The sequence below is a fragment of the Natrix helvetica genome (assembly GCF_964273705.1).
Source record: "Natrix helvetica genome assembly, chromosome: Z".
NCBI classification, from domain to species: Eukaryota; Metazoa; Chordata; class Lepidosauria; order Squamata; family Natricidae; genus Natrix; species Natrix helvetica.
This window is the reverse complement of record NC_138554.1, coordinates 103,588,865-103,613,921: the sequence shown is the minus strand read 5'-3', so window position 1 is coordinate 103,613,921 and position 25,057 is coordinate 103,588,865. Positions and strand designations below refer to the sequence as shown.

General features: G+C 34.6%; 1 protein-coding gene across 1 annotated transcript in view; it reads left to right on the top strand.

The window, feature by feature from the left end:
* Nucleotides 1-24,807, top strand: part of AHR (aryl hydrocarbon receptor) — a 68,796-nt gene extending 43,989 nt beyond the window's left edge. The window contains exons 3-11 of the mRNA XM_081933743.1: nucleotides 7,702-7,817; nucleotides 9,073-9,162; nucleotides 10,082-10,205; nucleotides 11,572-11,702; nucleotides 15,953-16,155; nucleotides 17,094-17,203; nucleotides 17,913-18,054; nucleotides 19,339-20,602; nucleotides 22,075-24,807. Of these exons, the coding sequence (XP_081789869.1) occupies nucleotides 7,702-7,817; nucleotides 9,073-9,162; nucleotides 10,082-10,205; nucleotides 11,572-11,702; nucleotides 15,953-16,155; nucleotides 17,094-17,203; nucleotides 17,913-18,054; nucleotides 19,339-20,602; nucleotides 22,075-22,227 (2,333 nt within the window). The 3' untranslated portion in view covers nucleotides 22,228-24,807. The remainder of the gene's footprint in view (nucleotides 1-7,701; nucleotides 7,818-9,072; nucleotides 9,163-10,081; nucleotides 10,206-11,571; nucleotides 11,703-15,952; nucleotides 16,156-17,093; nucleotides 17,204-17,912; nucleotides 18,055-19,338; nucleotides 20,603-22,074) is intronic.
* Nucleotides 24,808-25,057: the final 250 nt, after the last annotated feature.

Genomic DNA, 25,057 nt, shown 5'->3' with positions numbered 1-25,057 from the left:
TATCAAACACTACATAACTTTAGGGGTAGATCAAGTTAAATCAATATTAAGGCAAATAATTTTAGTCATAGAACCCTGAACAGAAATTGCTGTTTTCTCTCACAACATATTTTCCTAATCAAATTACAGCTTCTATACCTGCCTCATATTTACATCAAATCAGAGTTACAAAATTTAGGACAGCTTCAAGTTTAGTTCAGTTTAATATTCTCCTCACTGTAGTTTTGAAAGGGAACTAAAGGAAAACTCTTTGTGAAACACAACATTGGTCCTGTGATATGATACTATAGAAAGAACAACCCTCATTCTTTTTACTAACAATTCTACAGGAACATTTCTCACCAGCTGATTATCCCCCTTTTATCTAAATTTCCAAGGTGTTCTAATAATTTTTGTTTGCAATATTTGTCAGATAACGTTAAATAAAGACAGTAAAAGAGAGTATAAGGTGTGCTGGAATAAATAGGCCTAAAAGAACTGGAGTGAGATGATTTATTAATCAAGTAAACACATTTTTTTTGTTGAGGAAATACGTAGTCTATTGCCAGAATTGCTCTTACCTATCGTTGAATTGCTTTACTCCAGAATAAAATCAGGAGGTCAGTGGCAGACAATATACAGATAAATCAGTTGGCTCATGCAATCATGCAGATGATACCATAGCTAGTAGAGAGAGAGAACAAACAGCTGAAGTTAGCTGCTGCTACACACCCTTCTGTTCCAGTTCCTCCAGAAAGGCTGCTCTGCTTTCCAGGCTTCAGAGGGAGGATTGATGTAATGGTTCCAGTGTCATGAGAGTTGATAAGTATTCAGGACACTGTATATTAGCTAGCTTTTTAGAAGCTCCTTTGTTGTCACTGAAGAGACCTGCTAATTCCCGGAAAGGTGGTTTATAAGGCAGAGTGGAAAACTATGCCCCTTTATGACCTGTGAATTTCAACTGTAGTGAACCAACCGATACAGGAACCTACCTCTGACACACATATATACATTTGCAAAGTTTCATATAGAGAATAAAATTATAAAAGCTGGTAGAACATGGTCAGTTTAGTATAGTGGTTAAGGCAATAGGTTAGAAATTGGGAGACCATGAGTTCTAGTTGCACCTTATGATCACAGCCACCTGAGTGATATTTGGCCAGATTCTTTCTCAGCTCTAGGAGGCAGACAATGGAAAGCACTTTGGAAATCTTACCCAAAAAAATCCTGCAGTGACTGGTTCTAGGATTTTTTTTTAAAAAAATCGACACGATGTAGTATAAGATAATGTTAAAGGCAGAAAGAAATTGAACTAGAAGATTTCCAAGGTCCCTTTCATCTCTGTTCTTCTGTTAAATGTATAGAACTGTAGAGAAGTAGAACTAAGTAGTATAAAAAGAGTATATGGAGGAGAATTTATTTATAGAGTTATATGGACTTGTGCAACATCTAATAAATACCTTATGAATTTATTTTGCTTTATAATTAAGAACCCCTGATTGAATGTACAATATATGCCTCATAATCAATTAGTGATCAATGTTGTTGTTGTTGTTAGTTGCAAAGTCATGTCCGACCCATCGCAACCCCATGGACAATATTCCTGCAGGCCTTCCTGTCCTCTACCATCCTCTGGACTCCATTTAAACTCATTCTTACTGTTTCGGTGATTCCATCCAGCCATCTCATTCTCTGTCATTCCCTTCTTATTTTGCCCTCAATCTTTTCCCAGCATTAGGCTCTTCTCCAGTGACTCCTTCCTTTTCATTAGGTGGCAAAACTCAAAGTATTTGAGTTTCATCTACAGGATTTGGCCTTTTAAAGAGCAGTCAAGGTTGATCTTCTCTAGGACTGATCGATTTGATCACAAGGGACTTGCAGGAGTCTTCTCCAGCACCATAGATCAAAGGCCTCAATTCTTTTGGAGTTTTAGCTTTTCTTAGGTCCAACTTTCATAGCCATACATTGCAACTGGGAAAACCATAGCCTTGCCTATACACACTTTTGTTGGCAGGGTAATGTCTCTGCTTTTTAGTATGCTGTCTAGGTTTCCTATAGCTTTCCTCTCCAGGATCACTCCCCAGTGATCAATGTAGATCTTTCAATATCAAATACAGATAATTTCTGTATTTGGCACCACTATACAGGATAGATGTTGAATTGTGTACCACTTCCATCTTCTAGATACTTTTCAAATGTAATTCCAACAGACTGAGTTGTAGTGGTCAAGCAGAATGAAACCAAACATTCTCCTTCTCTTATGAAGAGCTGAGCCTAATGAGTTTTGGAGTAACTTTTCCCTGGAGCCACTTTTTATTCATTGAAGAGGTCTGTGAGTTAAAAAAAATAATTTTCTAAATACTGGAAAATTGCTATAAGAAAGAAGGAAAGAATCATTCTGCCTGAATAATGTGGATAATGTGGATGATGAAATATTGTATATAACTAATGTGCTTTTATGATACTAGTTTTATTTGTTTTATGAAGCATTCCAGAATTAGAGGTTGTTGGACTAGTAAACCATATGGAGAGTTTCACTAGTTTTCCTCTTTTAGTCAGAAGTCCTTTTCAAGTATACATTTTGTATTCAAAAAGAATGTTACATGTGACCCTCCTTTTAGAAAGAACATGTTTAAGATTCACTAATGTAAAGTAGTTCTTATTTAAAATACATTATAGAATTGTGACTTTTTTATGCTAAGTGAATGTACAGTATACTATAAAATTGTTCAGTGTTATTCAGTTTCATATCTTTGGGGACATTATTTATATAATCAATTTCATATCATGGAAACAAGGAAGAATTAAGACTGAAAGGAGAACTTCACTGGATGAGGAACAAATTTTGAGTGAATGTGGGTTAGAGCTGCTATTACCAAGCCTATCTCCTGACTGTAAGGGCAGAGAAGGACAATACTTTAACAGAATAGCAGAGTTGGAAGGGACCTTGGGGGTCATTGAGTCAGGAAAATGGTTGTCCAATCTATTATAAACTTCCAGTATGGAGGGATCCACAACTTCTGGATGCAAATCATTCCACTGATTAATTGTTCTGTCAGGAAATTTACCCTTCTAGGTTGCTTCTCTCCTTGATTAGTTTCCATCCAATGCTTGGTATAGGTGCTTTGGCCAATAGTTGATCTCCTCTTCTTTGTGGCAACCCCTTATGTTGAACCCATCTTCTGGAATGTTGCCTATTCCTGCCAGCTTGATGTCTTGTGAATTTGATACGTTTTCACTGCTATTCCATCCACCAGTAGCTATTCTGCAGTCTTGTTTGCGTAACATGTGCCCTCTTGATTCGGGGGATTGAGAAATTCTCCTACAAGACCATGCAGAACTTTTTTGCTCAGCATTTCTCAGACAAAATCACTGAGATTTGTTCTCCGTTGAATGTTGACCTTGCTACAGGTCTTAGATAGATGCCCAAGGCAGATTCTTGCTATTTTAAATGGTATCTGTTTGAACATGTTGAATCTGAAGACATGGACAGGATCATTAGACATGTAGTTTGGTCACATGCTTTTTGGATCTATGCTCTCCTGGCTAATAGCTTCCCAGAAGGTGTTTTGTGGGTAGATTCTGGCAGTGATGAATTTGTCCTTGAGTGAGAGATTTGTTCCTCCATTGGTTCACCCACTCCTCAAACTATTTAAGGATCTCACCATACTGGACTTTGTTTGCCCAGTATCTAACCTTTTCTTATGGAGAAAGGTGGTTGAGAATATAGTTAGGCAGCAGCATGTTGGGATGGAGGAAATGATCATCGCTAGTTGAGTTCTACTTGCAATTTTAAGTGTTGTACTTTTCCTCTATGGTGCCAATTTTCATCTATATCTTAGAAAATTATATATTTTGATACACAATACACATCTTTGTGATGCCAGGTTTTCTACCTAATATTTGTTAAATTCTAGAATGCTATATTTCTTAGAGCTAAGGTGAATGTGAGAAACATTTTCAGGGAGAAAAGAAATTTGGGAGCCTAAAATCTTTCCCAATAATTTCTTTTTCTGGTTAGCTTTCTTTCTTTTAGAGACTTACAGTCTTTCAATCAACTGTTTTTGTGGTGACCTAAAACTCATTAAAATAAGGCCAGATATATTTTGAGAATAAACACAATATTTTTCTGAAAATGCTATTGTTTAGAGGTCTATCAGCATTATTAAAAATTTTACACAGCCGAGTCAGCTTAATTTAGGTGGTAGTTAAATTAGATGAAGATTGGATCAAGAAATGGAGAAGAAATTGGGTTGGGCATAAATGTTTAGAAGCTGATCCACTAGAGCTAGGGTTCATCTACTTGCTCTCAGGCAACTCATGACTTTCTATCTTTGTAAATAACTCCATTTGATATTAATTATACTCTTCTCCTTCGTCAAGCTTTCGGTCTCATATTTTTAGAATTCTTTCTGCAAAGATATATACTTTTGCTTCTTAAAGGAGAATGAAGGTCATAGCTCACCTCTGCTTGTGAAAAAGAAATGGAGCAATAAGGACAGACATTGACAGGTTTGATCAGTAATTTTTAGTAAAAATCAAGTCTTCCAGAGGCTCATATTGCTCCTATCCTCCCATTGTTTAAAAAACAATTAAACATTTGTTCATTGCTTTACTTCTTGGGTAAGAGTGACAAAGGGGCGCGGTAGCTCAGTGGCTAAGATGCTGAGCTTGTCGATCAGAAAGATCGGAAGTTCGGTGGTTTGAATCTCTAACGCCGCATAACAGAGTGAGCTCCGATTACTTGTCCCAGCTTCTGCCAATCTAGCAGTTTGAAAGCATGTAAAAAAGTAACAGTATTTGCGTTCAGTCATGCCGGCCACATTACCACAGAGACGTCTTCGGACAGCTTTGGCTTTTCAGCTTTGAAATGGAGATGACCACTGCCCCTTAGAGTTGGGAATGACTAGCATATATATGCGAGGAGAACTTTTACCTTTAAGGGTGGCAAGCTGGTACAGGCAGTCTTCATATTATAACCATTTTGCGACCATTTGAAATTACAATGGCACTGAAAAAGGTGACTTATACTTAGGACAGTCACACCGTCCCCATGGTCATGTCATCCCCATTTACTATCTTTCTAACCATTCTTCTGACAAGCAAAGTCAAAGGGGAAAGCCTGCAGGGTTCATTTAATAACTGTAGGTATTTTCGTAACAGCCATCGCAAAAAAAGCTTATGAATTTCAATACAACTCAATAATTGCCTTGCTTAGCAATGGAAATTCTGGTCCCAATGTAAAATAATGGACTATATGTAGTGGCTTTTATTTTTCTATTCAGTTATAGTGTAAACACGTCTCTGATCAGTTTTCTGTTTGGTTTAGAGTTGGTGGTGGGGTTTTTTTGTGGGGAGGGTATTTTTATTGCTATAAGGTCATCATGCCCTTATAAACTTGATAATCAAGGTTGTCAGTTGTTGGGAAATTGAGCATTTGACTATGACATTACAAGTTTCTGACTTGTCTCATTCTTAACAGCAAGATGAAGGTTTTGTACATCTTGATAATTAAGGAAAAGTTCAATGTCTCTCACAACAGTTTCTCTTTCTCCAAACATATTTTCATCTGGCCAGTATAGGAACAGTTTTCATGAAATAACTGTTTTAATTGTTTAATAATTTATTAAATTTTACAAAGTATACACATAAAATATACAAACTAATATTAATTTGTGAAGATACAGTTGCTTCAGAATATATTTCTGGAGTTGTTTATTTTTCATCATACCTATTGGTTTGAAGGATAAAGAAGGATTTTAGTTCCGCAAAACTTGCACTTTTCATTTTTAAAAAAAATCCTACCTAGGTTTCCTTTGAAATGATCCTTACTATATTTCATCCATTTTTATTTGATTCAAAAGAATGGAGGAGTTTCATTTTAATCATCCTGAAAAGAGAAATTAATTAGTTATATAATAAATTAAATAAATACAATTGTATCTTGATAACCATGTTCTTGCATAACAGAACATGTCATGCATAACAGAACAGACTAACTATATTCATGTTCTTGCATAACAGAACAGACTAACTATAAGAGAAAAAACAGCTAAACAGCTGAATTGTATTTTACAGTCAAATTGCAGTTCAGAAAATTATGTCCTTTTTCTGCTACTGCTGTAGTCTCACTTAAACTAGAATCTCCATTGAAATATTCAACTCTTTGTGACTTCATGGAAATATCACTGTGGTTTTTTTGCCAATTGCAGAAGTGGTTGCCATTGCATTCTATCAGAGTGATTTTCCAGTAAGCCCCTTTAGCACTAATATTCTTTGGACCTCTTTAACCATATTTGACCATGCTTAATTTCTTGGCCCAGACAAGGCTACCCTGTGCCAAAATGTTGCTAAATTTCCACACAAAAATAACAGGATTTACTTGCAGCTTTTAGGACTCACACCTTTTATTATTTAAATATTTCGAAGAAATAACTTGTTTTGGCAAATCTAGATGAGACTAATTTGTAGTTGCTTCTTAATAAGAAAAACTGCTTTCAATGTTCTTTGGCTTTTTAAATATAGGTACTTTATATACTCTATATTTCATCCTTACTGAAATTTACTTCTTACTACCATTGTAGTAAAATTCAAATACTATATGTGTTTAATATTTAAAAGATTAACTCTGTTGTAAAATATAATGCATATTGGAACTAATCTTTCCAAAATTCATTTTCTAATCAATTTTATTGTGTGTAAATTGCATACCACTCTGGAAAAGTGGGAAACTTTGGAAAGCGCTGCAAGATCATTATTGTAGCTATCCTGCAGTGACAAATATTCGACAGGTGACAAAATTACATTCTTAGTTAGCATCATTAGTATAGGCCAAAATAGATTTTATGTTACAGTGACCAATAGAGATGTTAAATATATGAAATTAGCTTTGGGATTAGTCATTAGTAGTGTTGCACTTGAACAGACAGGATAGATTTAATAGCTTGAGGTGGGTTGCTTGGGTGAAGCAAAGCAACAATTTTAATCTATTCCAATAAGGCTATGCAAGACATTTGGAAAAATAAGCTTTACAAAAGATACTACCAAACCAAGTTTTCTAAAAACTTCACAGTAGACACGCTATTTGGAAGAAGTGCAAGGCTGTTTGAAGGCTGCCCCTAGCGATGATGCACAGCTGCTTCACTTTTAGAAAAAAACAATTGGGGACAGCCTTTAAAACAGACATAACATTTCTTTAAAATGTAGCTGACTTAATATTTCAAGGACTGCTGCTTGATTGGCTTGGCTTCCTTTGTAGATATCCAATCATCAAGAACTTACTTTCTTTTTCCAATGGAGAAGTGGGAGGATGCCTAAACCCATCAGCAAAGCAATCTTCCAATTGCAATATTGCTGTGTTGGGCAGTTGGTTCTCCATTGGCTGGTGGTATAAAGGGAGGATCAAGCAAAGCCAGAGGGGTTTGCTTAGTATTTCTTGCACATCGAATCAGAATACCACCATTTGCTGGCAAACCAGAGTAGAGATAGGTTAAGAATTCATGCATTTTAGACCCATATAACTGTTTGACTATAGTGACTAGATAGAATTTTTGTGTTGCTGTATTGCTTTTATTTTCTTCTATATTTCATATTGTCTACACTCAGTGGTATGTATTTTATTAATATTATTTCAGAATTACATTTTGGTTGGGTACATTTATCCAATTTACTTCTGTGAAATGCTTATAATACTTTTTGAATATTTCATTCTTCCCCCTACAGTTACATTGAAGTCAAGGAGTTCAGCAAAGCCTGAAAGAAACAGCATGCAGGACAGCATCAGCACCATGCAGACCAGAGGGAGAATGAATATGCTAGAAGGTGAACTTTTGCTGCAGGTAATTATCATCATTACTGTGAATATTTCAAAGGAATTTCTTACAGCAATGTACAAAGGAACTTTATATTGCAAAATGCCTTAGGTCTGCCTAGTTATTATTATTAATACAATTTTGGGAGTGTTCTTGGAGATTTTCTTCTTTTTTGTTGTTCCTTTTTTTGCTTTTCCTTTGTGTTTCTACTTCAATAGTAGGAATCACTTTCCCAACTTCAAGGACTTCTGAATTACTAATCTTTTAACAGACTTGCTTTGCTATTTGAGGAAGGGTTATGATATCATACATCTGTGGAGATTTCAATTGTCCCGGTCAAGATTATCCCAAAGATGCTTTTCCAAAAGGCAACTGGACTTTACTTTTTTTCTTTCAAAACATTTCACTTCTTATCCAAGAGACTTCTTCAGTTCTTTAGAATAGAAGAAACTTTTGGATGAGAAGCGGAAATGTTTTCAAAGGAAAAAAAAAAACCCAAGAAAGTCCAGTTGCCTTTGGAAAAGCACCTTTGGGAATCATCATTCATTTCCCCACTGATTTAATAGGACAGCATTCTCTTTCTCAGCCCAGATTGTAGTAGCAGATGATTTATAAATAAATAAATTTTGCCTGGCAGTTAAACAAATGTTGGATAATAGTTTGGTTGTAATTCTTCTGGCAACAAATTGCAGTTGTTTTCCTAATAGATCAAATTAAGGGACATTTTGCTTGCTTGATTCTTATTTTGTACAATGTATGAATCCACTCAATGTTAATTTTTATGTATGAATCATCCCACTGGTTTTCTGAAAAATCTATGATTGAAAAATCTCAATTTCGTGCCATTTAGCCACTGTATGTCAGTAGCCTAAAAGCTTCCATGTCTTACATTTTAAAAAAAAACCAAAACCTCAGTTTCTCTTTTAATTCTTCTTGTTGTCTATCAGGTTTTGCCTTTATATTTAACTCTTATGCCAATGTTAAAAAAATACCTCCCAAAATCTAAAAGGGGTTTTTTTTCCAGATTTTTTTTCTATTTCATCTCCCTGGTCCCTTAAAAACTATTCACAAAAACTGGTGTGCTTTCTCAAGTATTACTTTAAAGTAAAAAGGCTAGAATTGAAAATATAATTCTGCTGCTTGTTTGGTGCATACACAAAGTGTTGTTAAGATTATTGTATCACACTATTGCTATTTGTGTGCTAGTAAATTGTTCATGCATGATCAATAAGTCATTTTAAAACCAATGCTTTTTTAAAACCCATATTGCTATTGTTTTCAGGCATTAAATGGCTTTGTGCTAGTTGTCACATCAGATGCCCACATATTTTATGTGTCTTCTACAATCCAGGATTATTTGGGTTTCCAGCAGGTATGCATTTAAATTATAGATTTTTAAAACAATTTATATTATATTGTTGTTATCTAGTGAAATGCAACTTTTTTAAACATCACTTGCTTGGCTCACTGAAAAAAATAGTGGGGTGCACAGATAATCCAGGAAGTGTTGTGGGACTCATTTTAAAGAAAACGTATTCATTTTTCTCTCTGTTCAATTTTTCCCCCCAGAGCTGTTAACTTCTCGGAGCATAGTAAATTATGGTTTGTCCTCATTATATGTCTCTCCCTAATGTCATCTACTGTTTTCACAGATAACAAGCATTCCAATGAATATAGGAAGCCTTAAAAATTAAGAAATGTTATTAAAAAGGCAACATGGTGGCTTAAATATATGTTAGGGTTAGGTTTTTAAACTACTATATAAGTTTAAGTTTGGATTCCAACTGTATCCTGTAATCCTCTTCTGTGGATGAATGGACTAGATTCATTTCCATGTTCACATCTCTTCTTAAGAAACCCACTCCAGATTTCTTTCTGTTCCACATACATCTAGTTGTCAATTGAAGAGAATATTTGGAGTTCATACTTGAACTGTGGCATTCTTGGGGCTCTCTGAGCTTGGTTGTTTTGGCTACAGACATTGGTTGTTTTCTTGGAGAGAGTGAAACCTCTGCTAAAAAAACAACCAACCGCAGAAGGCACCAAGGACCCTACATTTCTAGATTCTAGATGTTTAGTCTATCTATGCTTAGTCTATCCTTTCTTCGCTAGTAATATTGTTCCATAATGATAAAAAAGTATTTAACTTATTCAGTAGGTTTTTTTCCATGTAAATCATTTCCCTGTGTTATTTCTCAATTATACTCAGATAAACTCTGGCGCTCATTCTATTAATCAGATTTGGTGAATAAAATGCCTGAAATATTTTTATTATTATTTCTTCAATGTAGTCTGACATTATACACCAGTGTGTATTTGAATTAATTCACACAGAAGATAGACCAGAATTCCAGCGTCAGATTCACTGGGCTCTTAATCCTATACAATCCACAGATTCTGGACAGATAATGCAAGGTGAGGATCTGATAACTGCAAGTAAGTACATAATCAGTTTAAAATTTACAGATAACTGAAAAGATAATTCATAATGCATTTGCTACTTTACATCAGAAAACTACAGCTATACAAGATGCCCTTAATTTTATGCATCTATCAGTTTTTAAAGGAAAAGTTTAAAAAAACTGCAATCTCTTTAAGAAGTATAATTTGAGGCAGATAGAAGTAATAACTACCACTTATTTTAAGTACATGTCAACTTTATAAAATATATAGCTTACTTTGCTCATAAAAACATTTTGATACATTAAATTTAAAGGTTTAATTTAGTCAGACAATAATTGTAAATTAGAATTGATTTTCCATATGATCTGTGTGAGGTGGATAGATGATAGATAGATAGATGATAGATAGATAGATAGATAGATAGATAGATAGATAGATGATAGATAGATAGATAGATAGATGATAGATAGATAGATAGATAGATAGATAGATAGATAGATAGATAGATGATAGATAGATAATGGATATATAGAGGATGGGTGGGAGGGTAGGTAGGTAGGTAGGTAGAGGTAGGATGTATAGATAGATATTTGATAAAGGGTGGATGGCTGGATAGATAGATAGATAGATAGATAGATAGATAGATAGATAGATAGATAGATAGATAGATAGATAGATAGATAGATAGATAGATGATAGATAGATAGATAGATAGATAATTGATAGATAATTGATAGATAATTGATAGATAATTGATAGATAATCTATATTTTTAATTCCAATGGTAGGTAGGTAGGTAGGTAGGTAGATAGATGATAGATAGATAGATAGATAGATAGATAGATAGATAGATAGATAGATAGATGATAGATAGATAGATGATAGATAGATAGATAGATAGATAGATAGATAGATAGATAGATAGATAGATAGATAGATGATAGATTTGAAATTAAAAATATATATCAGTTAAATTTGTCTGTTTAGAAGTGAGTAAATAATGTTGAAAACAAAAAAAGCAACTAAGGGAAAACAGCGGAGGTTTTGTGTTATGAACAAAAAATTACATGAGTTTTCAGGAAAGAAAAATTGAGAAGAGAAAGCCTAAGAATACATACCTTTCCATATGAAACAATCTCATTCCTAAAATCTAAAAGGTTGTCATTTATACTATGTGTGTGACAAATAAAATGTCATAATTAAATAATAAAGTAATTGAATACAATATTTCACTTAATTGTTCTTCTTCACTCACTTTTTGTTGCTGCATACCTTCTTAGCATGCCATTCAAAGTCTGGTTGGGCAGTGACTTAAATTGCAAGTTTTATAATGCAAATTTTATTCAAAGGGGTTCTAAGGTTATTTTCCCCCTTATAGGAGATAATGGCTTTCAACAAACAGCAACATATTACAACCCTGACCAGCTTCCCCCAGAGAATTCGTCCTTCATGGAGCGAAATTTCATTTGTAGGTTACGCTGTCTCTTGGATAATTCATCTGGATTTTTGGTGGGTACATAATTATTTGATTTCAGTGAATGGTTTAATTTCTCATGATAGCAATGCTCTATGGCAAATCTTTGGTTTATAGCCTCTCCATCACACCTTCGTTATCCTACACATATTATCCTATAAAAGCTTGTTACCACAAAACATTACATAATATCTGCTAATTACCATATTTTTCGGAGTATAAAACACACCGGAGTATAAGACGCACCAAGGTTTTGAAGAGGCAAATTTTTAAAAAATGTAGGTAGGTAGAGGGATAGAGAGGAAGAGAAAGAGAGAAATGCAGTAGGTAGGTAGGGAGAGAAAGGGATAGAGAGAGAGAGAAAGAGAGAGAGAGGGAGAAATACAGTAGGTAGGTAGGGAGAGAGAGCGTGTGTGTAGGTAGGTAGGTAGAGGGATAGAGACAGAAATAGAAAGAGATAGAGAGAGAAATACAGTAGATATGTAGGGAGAGAAAGTAGGTAGGTAGATAGATGTTTCCAGATGTATTTATCCATGTGCTGGAGAAGAAAATCGCTGACAATCTGCAGCACCTAAGACTTTGTTTCTGCTGGTACAGCACTTGATGAAAAGAGTAAGGTTCTACATTTAGGCAACAAAAATGGAATGCACAGGTACAGTATAGGTGGTACCTTGCTCAGTAGTAGTAACTGTGAAAGGGATCTTGGAGTCCTAGTGGACAACCATTTAAATATGAGCCAGCAGTGTACAGCAGCTGCCAAAAAAGCCAACACCGTCCTAGGCTGCATCAACAGAGGGATAGAATCAAGATCACGTGAAGTGTTAATACCACTTTATAATGCCTTGGTAAGGCCACACTTGGAATACTGCATTCAGTTCTGGTCGCCACGATGTAAAAAAGATGTGGAGATTCTAGAAAGAGTGCAGAGAAGAGCAACAAAGATGATTAGGGGACTGGAGACTAAAACATATGAAGAATGGTTGCAGGAACTGGGTATGTTTAGCTTAAGAGAAAGAAGGACTAGGGGAGACATGATAGCATACTCCAAGGCACCTGAGGGTAGAACAAGAAGCAATGGGTGGAAACTAATCAAGGAGAGAAGCAACTTAGAACAGGAGAAATTTCCTGACAGTTAGAACAATTAATCAGTGGAACAGCTTGCCTCCAGAAGTTGTGAATGCCCCAACACTGGAAATCTTTAAGAAGATGTTGGATAGCTATTTGTCTGAAACGGTATAGGATTTCCTGCCTAGGCAGGGGGTTGAACTAGAAGACCTCCAAGGTCCCTTCCAACTCTACTATTGTATTGTATTGATCAATGTAATTCTCATCTATCAGTTAAAGAGCTGATTTTCAAAAGGGGAAGAAAAATGTGTTTGCACTCTGCAAACCTCCCAAAAACAGGCCCGGTTTTTGTCAAAAAAATTGCATGCATAGCCTAATGGAGGCTTATAGAGTGCTGCTGAGGGGGCGGGAAACGGCCCGTTTTTTGCTCATTTCTGCCCTCCCCAGGCCCCAGGAGCTCTCTGAAAGCCTCCATAAGGGTATGTACCACCATTTTGGTGAAGGGGCGGGGCTTTAGGAGGCAAAAAATACTGTATTTGATGTATAAGACGCACCCAGATTTCCAGCCTCTTTTTTGAGGAAAAAAGGTGTGTCTTATACTCCGAAAAATATGGTAAGTACACAAAATTGTGTAGAGCATAATCAGTGAAAAAAATCTTTGAAAGTAGCTACATTTGGTAGGTCATAATGTCTCAAGACTACGTTGCAAAATAGGTATAGTATATTTTAATGTGTCATAAGAAACCTGCAGTTGTGGCATACTACTAGCAGCAATTTTAACACTACTGCATAAAAGGAAAAGAAGTGGGGGGAAGCCATTATAGAGAGATATTAGAATTCATAAAAGTTCTTGTTCGATAAGTTTTCCCTCATTCCCAGAAAAGTAAATGGAACTAGGGAGGGAAGACTACCACAGAATCTACAGAAAAGTTGGAAGAAGATTTTTGAAAGAATTCTAAAAATATAATTTTAAATAGCATAGGAAATAATGAAAATCAGATATACATGTATTCTGAATGCAAGAAGGATTCCCTTGACCTTTTGCATTATTAATTTGGCCTACACTACCAGGAAATAAGAGCAATTATTAATCAGATTCACTTCTGCACAGGTCACATTGAATAGCAAAGGAAAATAGCCAAAACATTACAAAGGTTACTAAAACATTGTTAATTTTGAGAATTCACACATTGCAAACTGTGATTTATGAAATCTTCAATATCTGAAAAGAATAAACAGTAGACAGACAATGCCATTACGTTAACTCATAAATTAAACTTATTTTCCATTTTAAAATGGAATTTTTAGAAATAGCAATATCCTGCTTATTAGGCAGGCAAGAACAATTTTTTAAAGTCAAAATGGTTCTTAATTAATCTTAATTTCCTATCCTGAGTTTACTTTTTTATAAGTAATGAACATCCATAATACTCCTTCATCCTCCCATTTTCCCCACAACAACCATATGAGGTGGGTTCGGCTGAGAGAGAATTATTGTCCCAAAGTCACTCAGCCAGCTTTATACCTAAGGTAGGACTGGAACTGCACTTTCCTGATTTCTTCCAGTACCTTAAACACTAGACCAGACTGGTTCTAAATATTTAGGCTTTAGGATAATTACATGGCACCTATTTTAAGTTCACAAGAAGCCGTTTCCTTTATGGATATCTTAACACATTCTATAAGAATATGAGGAGTTGCAATAAAAAAAAGATGTTTTCAAGCTAAACCTTAAAACGGGGTGTTTATATCTCTCATTCAAAGAGTTCCATTTCTAATTCCAGTCTTCAATATACATAAGAATCACAGTAGGACATTGAAGTGCAGTCCTTTAAGTTTTCAATTGAATGCCTTTCAGTAGTTAAAAATGTTTACACCTGTTTACCTTGGAGCCATTGCACATATGTCAGATTATCTTGGATTTTTTAAAGGTATTTCAGTGCCACTCACAATGAAAAAGAAAGCTTAGGATAACCATAAAACTTCTGTAGTTATTATTCTGAGGCGAACCTTCAAGCGTCAGAAAACTGAAAAGTAACTTCCAAAATTTTGAAGGATCTAAGTTGCTTTTAAGACATTGCCCTTTATTTATCCCTTTGTCTTTTAAAAGGCAAAATAATTATTTCTTTCTTGACATAATAGAAGAGAGAATGGTCAGATTTTAAACTGGGCTCGAGACCCTGCTTTGTACCATAAAGTTGAAAAGGAAACACCCCCACTTTTCTTGAATCAAGATTTCAGCAAACAGATTGCTTTGATTTTCATATTAGACCTGCAGCCAGAAACTATCATGAAATATTTTAATTTAGAATAATAATTTCAAGAAACGTTAACATTAATACAGGTAGCCCTCGATTTACAACCACAACTGAGCTCAAAATTTCCATTGGTAAGCAGACAGTTGTTAAGATAATTTTGCTCCATTTTATGACCTTTCTTACCATAGTTGTTAAGTGAATCACCACAGTTATTAAAGTTAATAACATGATTGTTAAGTGAATCTGGATTCCTCTTTTTTACTTTGCTTGTCAGAACATCGAAAAGGTGATCACATGACCCTGGGATACTGAAACTGTAATAAATATGTCAGTTGCCAAGCAACCAAATTTTTATCATGTGACCATGGAGGTGCTGCAAAGTGTGAAAAACGATCATGAGTCACTTTTTTCAGTGATGAATGGTCATTAAAGATGGTTGTAAGTAAAAGACTATCTATATACCAAAGTATATATTAGTGATACTAATATAGGTAGTCCTTGACTTAGACCAAAATTTAGCCCTGAATTTCCACTTCTAAGCCATGGTTAAATGAGTTTTGCCACATTTTACAATCTCTTTTGCTATAATCGTTAAGCAAATCATATGAGTTAAGTATATCATGCAGTTGTTAAATGAATCTGGCTTCCCCTATTGACTTGCTGTCTGAGAATGCTACAAATGGTGATCACATGACTTTGGGACAGTGCAATTGTCATTAATCCATGCCAGTTGCCAAGCACCAAATTTTGATCACATGACCATAGGGATGCTACAGTGGTCGTAAGCATGAGAAACAATTATAAGCCACTTTTTTCGGTGCCATTGTAATGTTGAACGATGACTAAACAAATACCAGTACCGGTAATTGCAAATTTCTCTTTCACTGCAGTTGTCTTTTGTGAGGAGATAAATATGGATTAAAACTGAAGAATATGATTACGTCTTTTTTTTTCTTCTAAAGGCTATGAATTTTCAAGGGCGATTGAAGTTTCTCCATGGTCAGAACAAGAAAGGGAAAGATGGAACTGTTATATCGCCCCAGCTAGCATTGTTTGCAGTGGCTACTCCACTTCAGCCGCCTTCCATTCTTGAAATTCGTACAAAGAATTTTATTTTCAGAACCAAACATAAACTGGACTTCACACCAATTGGATGTGATGCAAAGTAAGTTTAAAAAGATAAATAATGAACATTTTTGTGCTTGTTTGCTGAGTAGTACACCATAATTTCAACATGTAAGGACAGTTCTTTAAAACATCAGTACCATTTGCTTTTCAGTCTTACTTCATTTGTTATATAAAGAATTATTGCTCAGAATAATCATAATCCACTGATACTTTTCATATAATAGGTTTTAGAAATATATTTAGGAAGGCAGCTACATTTGGTTAGGTCATTTTTCTATACAAGTATTGTTAGCAAAATCCTCTAAATTATGTTATATTCAGTTTTATGCCCACATTGTTGCTTTATTTATTTAATATTAATCTTACTTTTCCCCCAAGTATTTTCAGACAATTTCAGCATCAATCACAAATAATTAAGAATATGCATTCTTTTTCTCATGCCCACAAAACATGTAAAAATACATGTGAGATTCTTTTCTTAAGGCTTTTCTTGGGGATTCTGAAAGGCGCATCCCTTTTAGAATGTCCTCTTGGGCATTATTAAAAGAGAGGGCAGCATTGTTTGTAACACCCTCCCAATCCAATGACTGTTTTGCTGCTGGGAGCAGGTAAAACAGTTTTCTTAATCTCTGCTTAGAGGGTGTCATGCCCCAGAACATTTTTTTCTTTTCCCCCAAGGTTTTGAAAAGTCATAAATCCTGGTCAGAACAGCCCCTGCTGATTCTGTACAGCTCAAGGACTGATATCTTGAGATAGTAACTGCAGAGAGCCAGACCGTGTTTCCCTTTTCCCCATTATTTAAACAGATGCTCTGACATTTCCACTCATTCTGTTGTGAAGAACAGTTGTAGTAATGCTCTTGCTTGTAGCTGTTCTTTCCAACTGACCCATTGAATGCTGATACTGATGATGTGGTTAGTAATTTTTTTTTCTCTGAGTGACTGATAAAAAAATTGTGTCAAATATATCTTTCAGGGGAAGAATTGTGCTGGGTTACACTGAGGCAGAACTTTGCATGAGAGGAACAGGATACCAGTTTATCCATGCAGCCGATATGCTTTACTGTGCTGAGAACCATGTCAGAAGTAAGAGATATATCTTGATGAGAGCTTGATAAGGAGAGAAATAAGTGCCAGAATAAGTTTTTAAGTATATCCTAATATATATTTTCTTTTCAACTTTCCTTTAGACATCTCCTTTTACTAATTATAAGTTTATGTTGGAAGAGGCAGTATTTTAATATGCCCATGTGAATTATTTTTGCTTGAACCTACATATTCTGATCACATCCCACTCTGTATTTTCTGCCACTAGATCCGTTTTCAGTTGGAACATGTATATTAAAGGCAAAGAATGTATTGCAGTATTTTGCTGTATTTAAATATTTTTAAATCAACACTTTATGTTGATTGATTGAACTTCTTCTAAAAATGTTTTATCAGAAATACTCTTCCCCTTTCCTTAATGGAAGTATTGTCATCGTGTTTCATTTGTTCTTATAAACAGCTCTCTGTTTCACCAATACAGAACAGCAAGTAAAGGATATCTTTATCTTATTTAAATATTGCTCCTCTAATAAATGGTGGACAATATTGATAACCAATGTATATCTATTGAGTGCCAGACCTGTTGAAAGTAATTATTAGGATATTTTAAGAGTGTTAAGATCTTTAATTTTGTTTTCACCCAAGGTATGGTTTACTCAGCTGTATAAGAATTTGATGAAAGTATGCTAATAAATATGAATATTAAATATAAGTATATTAATTGAAATATTTCTGTATTTACTTTTAGTGATAAAAACTGGAGAAAGTGGCATGACAGTATTTAGACTTCTTACCAAGGAAAATCGATGGGCCTGGGTTCAAGCAAATGCTCGCCTAGTTTATAAAAATGGAAGACCAGATTATATCATTGCTACACAGAGACCTCTTACGTAAGTAGCTGCCAAGATAAGTTTATAACTATCAACTCCTAAATCAGATAAATCAGCATATCCTAATATAGATCAGGGCTGGCTTATTTTCCTTATTATTTCATAGAGGTGTATTTGATGATGAAAAGTTCAAAATGTTCATAATTCATATAATTAGTATGGCTTGTTTTAAAGTAAATAATTGGAAATGTGTACTGCTGAAAAATGATTGTATTGCCATTAAATTTTGATTATTGTTCACATACTTTTTATGTTTCACATAGCTCTTTGTGGTTGCAATCATTTATGAAGTAATGAAGATTTGTGGCCATTTCAAATATTTTCCCCTACTATTTTATGTTTTTAGGTTTGTAACAAAAATGCTTCATAGAAGGCAAATCCCTTTTATAAAATAAAGTGGTTGGAATAAAATTTAATAGAATTATTAATAGAAGCATCCACACAAAGAATAGTCCCTTATGACATTAAAGATTTAAAGGATACATTTCACACAAAAGTAAAAATAGAAAATAGGATATGCACAAATGATAAAAATGCTCAGTCATATTTTCACTTTCCCTTTTTTGATTTTTTTATCCACTCTTCTTGTAATCAGTTTTTTTGTAAAAAGAAATTCTCTGTTATAGTATTGGAGGAAGGCAAATCATCATTTAAAAACAAACAAATAAGCAAAAAATCCCAAACATTGAGCTGTGGTGGCACAGTGGTCAGAGTGCAGTACTGCAGACTACTTCTGCTGACTGCCGTCTCACTGCAGTTTGGCAGTTCAAATATCACCTGGATCAAGATAGATTCAGCCTTCCATCCTTCTGAGATCGGTAAAATGAGAACCCAAATTGTAGAGGACAATATGCTGACTCTGTAAACCCTTAGAGCGGACTGTAAAGCACTGTAAAGCAGTGTATAAGTCTAAATGCTACTGCTATTGTAAGCTTGATTTTTAAAATAAAAAAGCAATAAAATTTGGTTTGGGAATGCAATTCTTGTAGGACCACAAAGAATTATACAGTGATCAATTTAATGATGCGTCCCACCCATCCTGCAAGTGTTATTTTTTACTAATTTATATTTCTTATGTATTCTTAATTTATAGCTTCTGCATTCTGTAAGCTCCTATTCTCTCACTTAGACGTGTTCAAACTCATTTTAATAATCAAGTTAATAGATTATAATATATTTATAATTATTAACAATCTAGATTTTCTGTTAGATTATTTCTGTGCATACTTAGATATTTCACTACTAAAATTCAATTAATTTTACTCTCTGTATTTTTCAATTCAGAGATGAAGAGGGGGCAGAGCATTTACGAAAGCGCAATATGAAACTGCCTTTCATGTTTGCTACAGGTGAGGCTGTATTGTATGAAATAGTATTTCCTCAGCCTGGTATAATGGATTCATCTCAGACAAAGGTTAAAAGTGGTATTGGAAAAGGAGCTGTTTCCAAGGCTGTACTGTGCAAAGACTCTGTTGATCCCAATTCACTTTTGGGAGCAATGTTGCAGCAGGATGAATCAGTTTATCTTTGCCCACCTGCTTCAAATAAAATATCTCTTGAGAGGGACTTTTTTGCAGACACTAGAGGTGAATTGAGCAGCATGATGGCCAGAAATTGGCAGGATGCTCTTTTATCAGTAGGGAATAATAGCATCCTCAAACAAGAGCTGACTGACTGTCCTCAAGATAGTAACTTGATGGTCCCCGAAGAAAATGTAGGGCTTTTTCAGGATAACAAAAACAGTGAATTGTTCAGTATCATGAATATGCTCGAGACTGACTTTGATGATATAGACTTTAATTTTCAGCAGGACAATGACTTTTTTAAGAATGATTTTGCTGGTGTGGATGAGATTAGAGATGGTGACATAACTGATGAAATCCTGACCTATGTTCAGGAGTCTTTAAATAAGACAGATGTCTTGTATACAAGTTGCCAGCAACAGGAGCCCATGTTTCAGAATTCTGCCTGTTTAATGCAGCAGCAAATAGATCAGCAGCAGATACCAACAATGATGGAACCGCAGCTGCCACAGCAGCTGCCACAGCAACAGCAACTGTGCCAGAAGATGAAGCACATGCAGGTAAATGGGATGTTCACAGACTGGAACTCTCTCAGCAGCACAACTTCTAACACTTCCCAACAGCAGATACAACCATTTGACTTTTCTGACATACAAGAAATAACTCAGGAGTTCCCTTACAAATCTGAAGACAGTGCAGCATCATATGCCTGCAGAGAGGAATATGCTCCTTACAAGCAACCTACCAGCATGATGTCACAATTCCCAGATTTTACAGAGGTAGACTTTTTCACTGAAAACTTTAATCTGTCTACTTTTCCAAGTTCTTCTGATTTAGATTTTCTCAACTGTTTTCAAGTCCCTGAAAGTCAGTCCTGTGAGCAGAACTCTCAGCAAGTTACAGAAACTTCGGAGGCATGCTATGCTGGTGCTTTGTCAATGTATCAGTGTATGTCTGAAGCCCATGCAAACGGGTCAGAGCAAATGCAGTATGATCCTGTATTATTGGAACAACAGCCATCAAAGGTATGGAAATAACACTTTTAAAACAGTCTTGTAGAGTTTTTTACTGTTATATGTGCTCACTGTTATAGTAGGCTAAAATATAGAAAATTCCAGTTTATCTTCTGAATATTGTTCGATTATTATTTGTGCAATTAAACGAATCAGAAACTAGCAGGGATAAAATAATACAAGTCCAAGAAAATAGCACAGCTAATAGCAAGTGATACCCAATAAGACTTAGAAGTAGCACATGAAATAGACAAAATGATGTGGAAGTATACACCAAATGAACTGCCTCTAATAGTAAATAATAAAGTATACAGGATTTATAGTTTTTGAAATGTACCATATTTATCAAACTCTGAGAAAAATTTATAACAAGCTAATCTGAAATATAACTCACGAGTGATATTTTCCTCTGTTTAAGTCAGGTAGCTGTTTTCCCCCTTACAGACCAGTGTAACAGCCTACAGATGGGCCACTGGACCTCAATATAACAGCAAATCTATTTTGTCTTCAAAGCCACAATCAGGTAGCTCTGTGCAAGCCAGTATAGTCCCAGACATCATCATCATTAAGATGTCATAGATACTTTGTAAAGCAAGATTTTTGTTGAAGAGAGAGAGAAATACTTCTTTATTAATAATAGAATAACTAAATATATTGGGCTGTTTCCACAGTGGTCTGAGGATAAGACAAAATCATTGTCCAATAGAAATGTGGGGTTTGAGGGATTAACCACTCCTAAATTAACTATTTCGAAATTAGGTTAAGTTAACTTTTCATAATGAATAAATGTATCATATTTTTCGGACTAAAAGATGCACCGGAGTATAAGATGCACCATGATTTTGAAAAGCTAAACTTTAAAAAAAAGTTTTTGCCCTCCCTGGCCTCCAGGAGCACTCTGCAGGCCTCCCAAATCTTCTGCACGCCCCATTTTTTGTGAAAAATGGGGCATGCAGAGAGTTTGAGAGGCCTGCAAAGTGTTTCTGGGGGCTGGGAAGGGCAAAAACGAACAAAAATGTGTCTGTTGTTTGCAAAGAACAGGCCATGCAGAGGCTTTGAGAGGCTTGTAGAGTGCTCCTGGGGGCTGGGGAGGGCAAAAAGGAGCAAAAACTGGTCTGTTTTTTGCTTGTTTTTGCCCTCCTAGCCACCAGGAGCACTTTGCAGGCTCCCAAACCCTCTACACGTCCATTTTTGAGAAAAATGGGATGTGTGGGGGGCGGAGTTTCGGGAGGCCAAAAATGCTATATTCAGTGTATAAGACACACCCAGATTTTCACCCTCTTTTTTGGAGAAAAAAGTTGTGTTTTATACTCCAAAAAATATGGTATATTGATTTCAGTGCAACTTGGGACAATTAGTTAAGTCCAATTCTTTCTATTTAAGCAATAAAATTATTTTTTCTGGGTGTAATATCATTTTTAACTGGTTGTAGATTAAGATAGATTAGATGGTTTCTATTTAATAAAAGTTTGTCTGTTTTCCAGTTTCAGAGTATGTTTGCTGAAGAAAACTTGCATGATGATTATCTACAGCAATTAGATGCTGTCAGCACTCAACCTGGGACACATCTTCAGCCACTTCATCATTCAACTGAATCCAGATCATTCTCAGATTTAGCATCTAATGGTTTTGTGTAGTTCAGCAACAAAGTCCTGCAGAGAGTTTGATCAAGACTCTTAAGTGGAGAATGAAAATCAGATGTTGCACTTAATATGCATGCATATAGAATACGTCATTCAAAACTTGATATTTATATGTGGAAGTTGGACCTATTCCTATAGCCTAAAAGTGTGCACATGTCAGTGAGAATATGCACCATTGTAATATAATTGCTGCATCACATTTAGAGCATAAGATAAGGCAAATGGTTTTATTGTTTTAAAAATAAAATGGATATTCAGAGATTCTCATTTGGAATAGCATAAAAATTTATTACATTACTTCAAGCTTTTTTGAACCTGGTGTTCTAGTCAGAAGAGCAAGTAAAGCATATAGCTTAATTGCGTACTTGCTTATGATTTTCCATTTCTTCTTTTATTTTACACTTCAGGTTCTAGCACTTTAATAGAAAGTTTGATAGAAAAGATGAAATGCAGTTTTAGGTTTTGTACAACAAATTTCATTGCATTACTTCTTTACCGTTAGCCCAAGTGCCTAACAAAGTAGCTTCGTTATCTTCAAAAGGCACTTGTAGGAAAGGAGAAGTTATTCATTATGAAAATTAGTAGTCTTCATTTTATGGCTGTTCTTTTGTTGCTGTAGTTTGTTTGAAAGCGAAGGATATTACTTTAGCTTTCTATTTCTACTAAGTATAATTCTGCTTTTTAGGGCTTCAGGTAAGGCTTCTTGTAAGAGATTAAGATTTTTTATTTTATGTTCAGCTGCTTTTTTGCATTCTTCAGGTAGAACAGGGTAAAACAGGCATCTTGTAGGAGTATTCATCTCCTAAAATTGTTTTTGAATTTCATATATTACAGAAAAAAACATGTGCCTTATCTTGTGTTGCAATGCTTACTCAGAAGTCTTTTTTTTAAAGCATAACCCTGTTCTATGCAAATAATTCCATTAAAATTGTTAATAATGGTTAATTTTTTTAAAATAGCATAAATAGCAGTAGTAAATACTATTAACTTTTACTTTAGCTAACATTTCTACACTGTGTCACATATGGATTGGCTGCTGTTTCCTTCCTTCTGTTTCAGTGGAAAAAGAGTCCACTGATATTAAACATCCTGATGATTGCACTCTGAAACAAAAAGCTCTTTCTATTTTGCAAATTCACTTTAAATGTCATTGTTCACCTGATAAAATTTAAATTTTATTTTAATTCAAATTTAGAAAGAAGTTATCCTTGAAAGAGAAAGGATACTTTAAATTTTGTTTTAAAATGTAAAGAAAAACTCCTAGTAGGGATTTTTTTTAACCTGAAGATTTTTTAGCAATGTAAGCACCAATGTTTGGTGTTTTGTAGTAGTTTAAGTGAGGGCAGGAAATATACATGTACAGGCAAATGAATGCCAATATATGATGTGTAGTTAACATATAATAAGTTCCATTTATAACATTATAAAATACTTTTAAAAAGTTAATTTTAAATTGTTATCAATACATAACATATATTGCATAACTGTATATCACAGATTACAGAATAGTGTTGTTTGATTTTTTTTAAATGAAAATACTGCCTCAGGAGTATGTTCAGATTTTTGATGAAATAACTGTTTCAGTCAAATTTAATGAAAAGAATACAAGGAATGTTTTGTAGGGCATGACTGTAGGTGACTTGGTTTCAAGCAATTCAAATGAGTTAAAAAATTTGTAAAAAATGCTTCCAAAATGTAGGTAATACTGGTCTTCTAGCAAAGATTATTAAGTAATTTGTAAAACTTTTGAGTTTAACAACTAGCACAACTTTTAAAGAGCTTTAAAAATTACTTTTTGATTGCATACTACAATCAAATAACATAAATAGACATGATTTTAGAACCATATTGTCTCATAAGGCACTAGAGGCTTTGCTCAACCCGTCCCTAAATTTATTAGTTCAGTAGTAACTTCATTATTTCTGAAAATTTCATATGGTCTTGTTTCTAAATGATTTCAATTTCTAAAAAAAAACAGTATATGATTACTATTACCATTACAAGAGTAATGTTAACAATCAGAAAAAAAAGTCAAGGTTCAAAGGGATTGCATACTTTTTATATAAAAAGAAAAATGTGGGGAAAGCCACAACAAAAAATTTCTGTGTATCATTTCACTGCTATGCCAAATATTATCCAATCACGTAAGTGCCAAGGTTGCAATACAAACTGTGTGCTGCCTTATTGTAAGTTAGTTTATGTTATGCATAATATCAGCTGTTTTTCTTCATTAGGTTGTGCCTATATACAACAAACCTGTGTATTGGTGTTGCACTTTTGATCTACATCATACTCTTAAAAGCAATGAAATTCTGACTTCGTCCCTTGAAAACTTACCTGTCTTCCCCTCATTCCAAAGAAATTATTGCTTTGTTTTAATCAGTATTAGTGCACCCTTTTGTAGTTTATGTCTTGACTTTTTCTCTTTCCCTTCAATCCCCATTCCCTCTTAGTCTATGTTTTATGTTATACAATTAATTTCTTCTCTGTAAGGTTATAATTTTGTAGTGCTTTTAATGAGCTTCAGTAAAACTTGTAAAGCTTAATATATGGTAATAAAATATCTCCTGAATACTCTGATCCATAATTTATTTTACAACACATCATTGGCTTATTTTATTAAAAACACATTAAAAACACATTATTAGGGAAAAATAGACATTTCATACTATGTCATCAAACTTTGTTTTCAGAAGTGTTTCCCCTTCAGTAATTTCTTGCATGAATCCCTCGATCACTGTGGCTATCAACAGAGAATTACTCAGTGACGAGAGGTTGTTTTTCAATAATAACATTTTTTTCTGAACACATCAAATACTTGGGG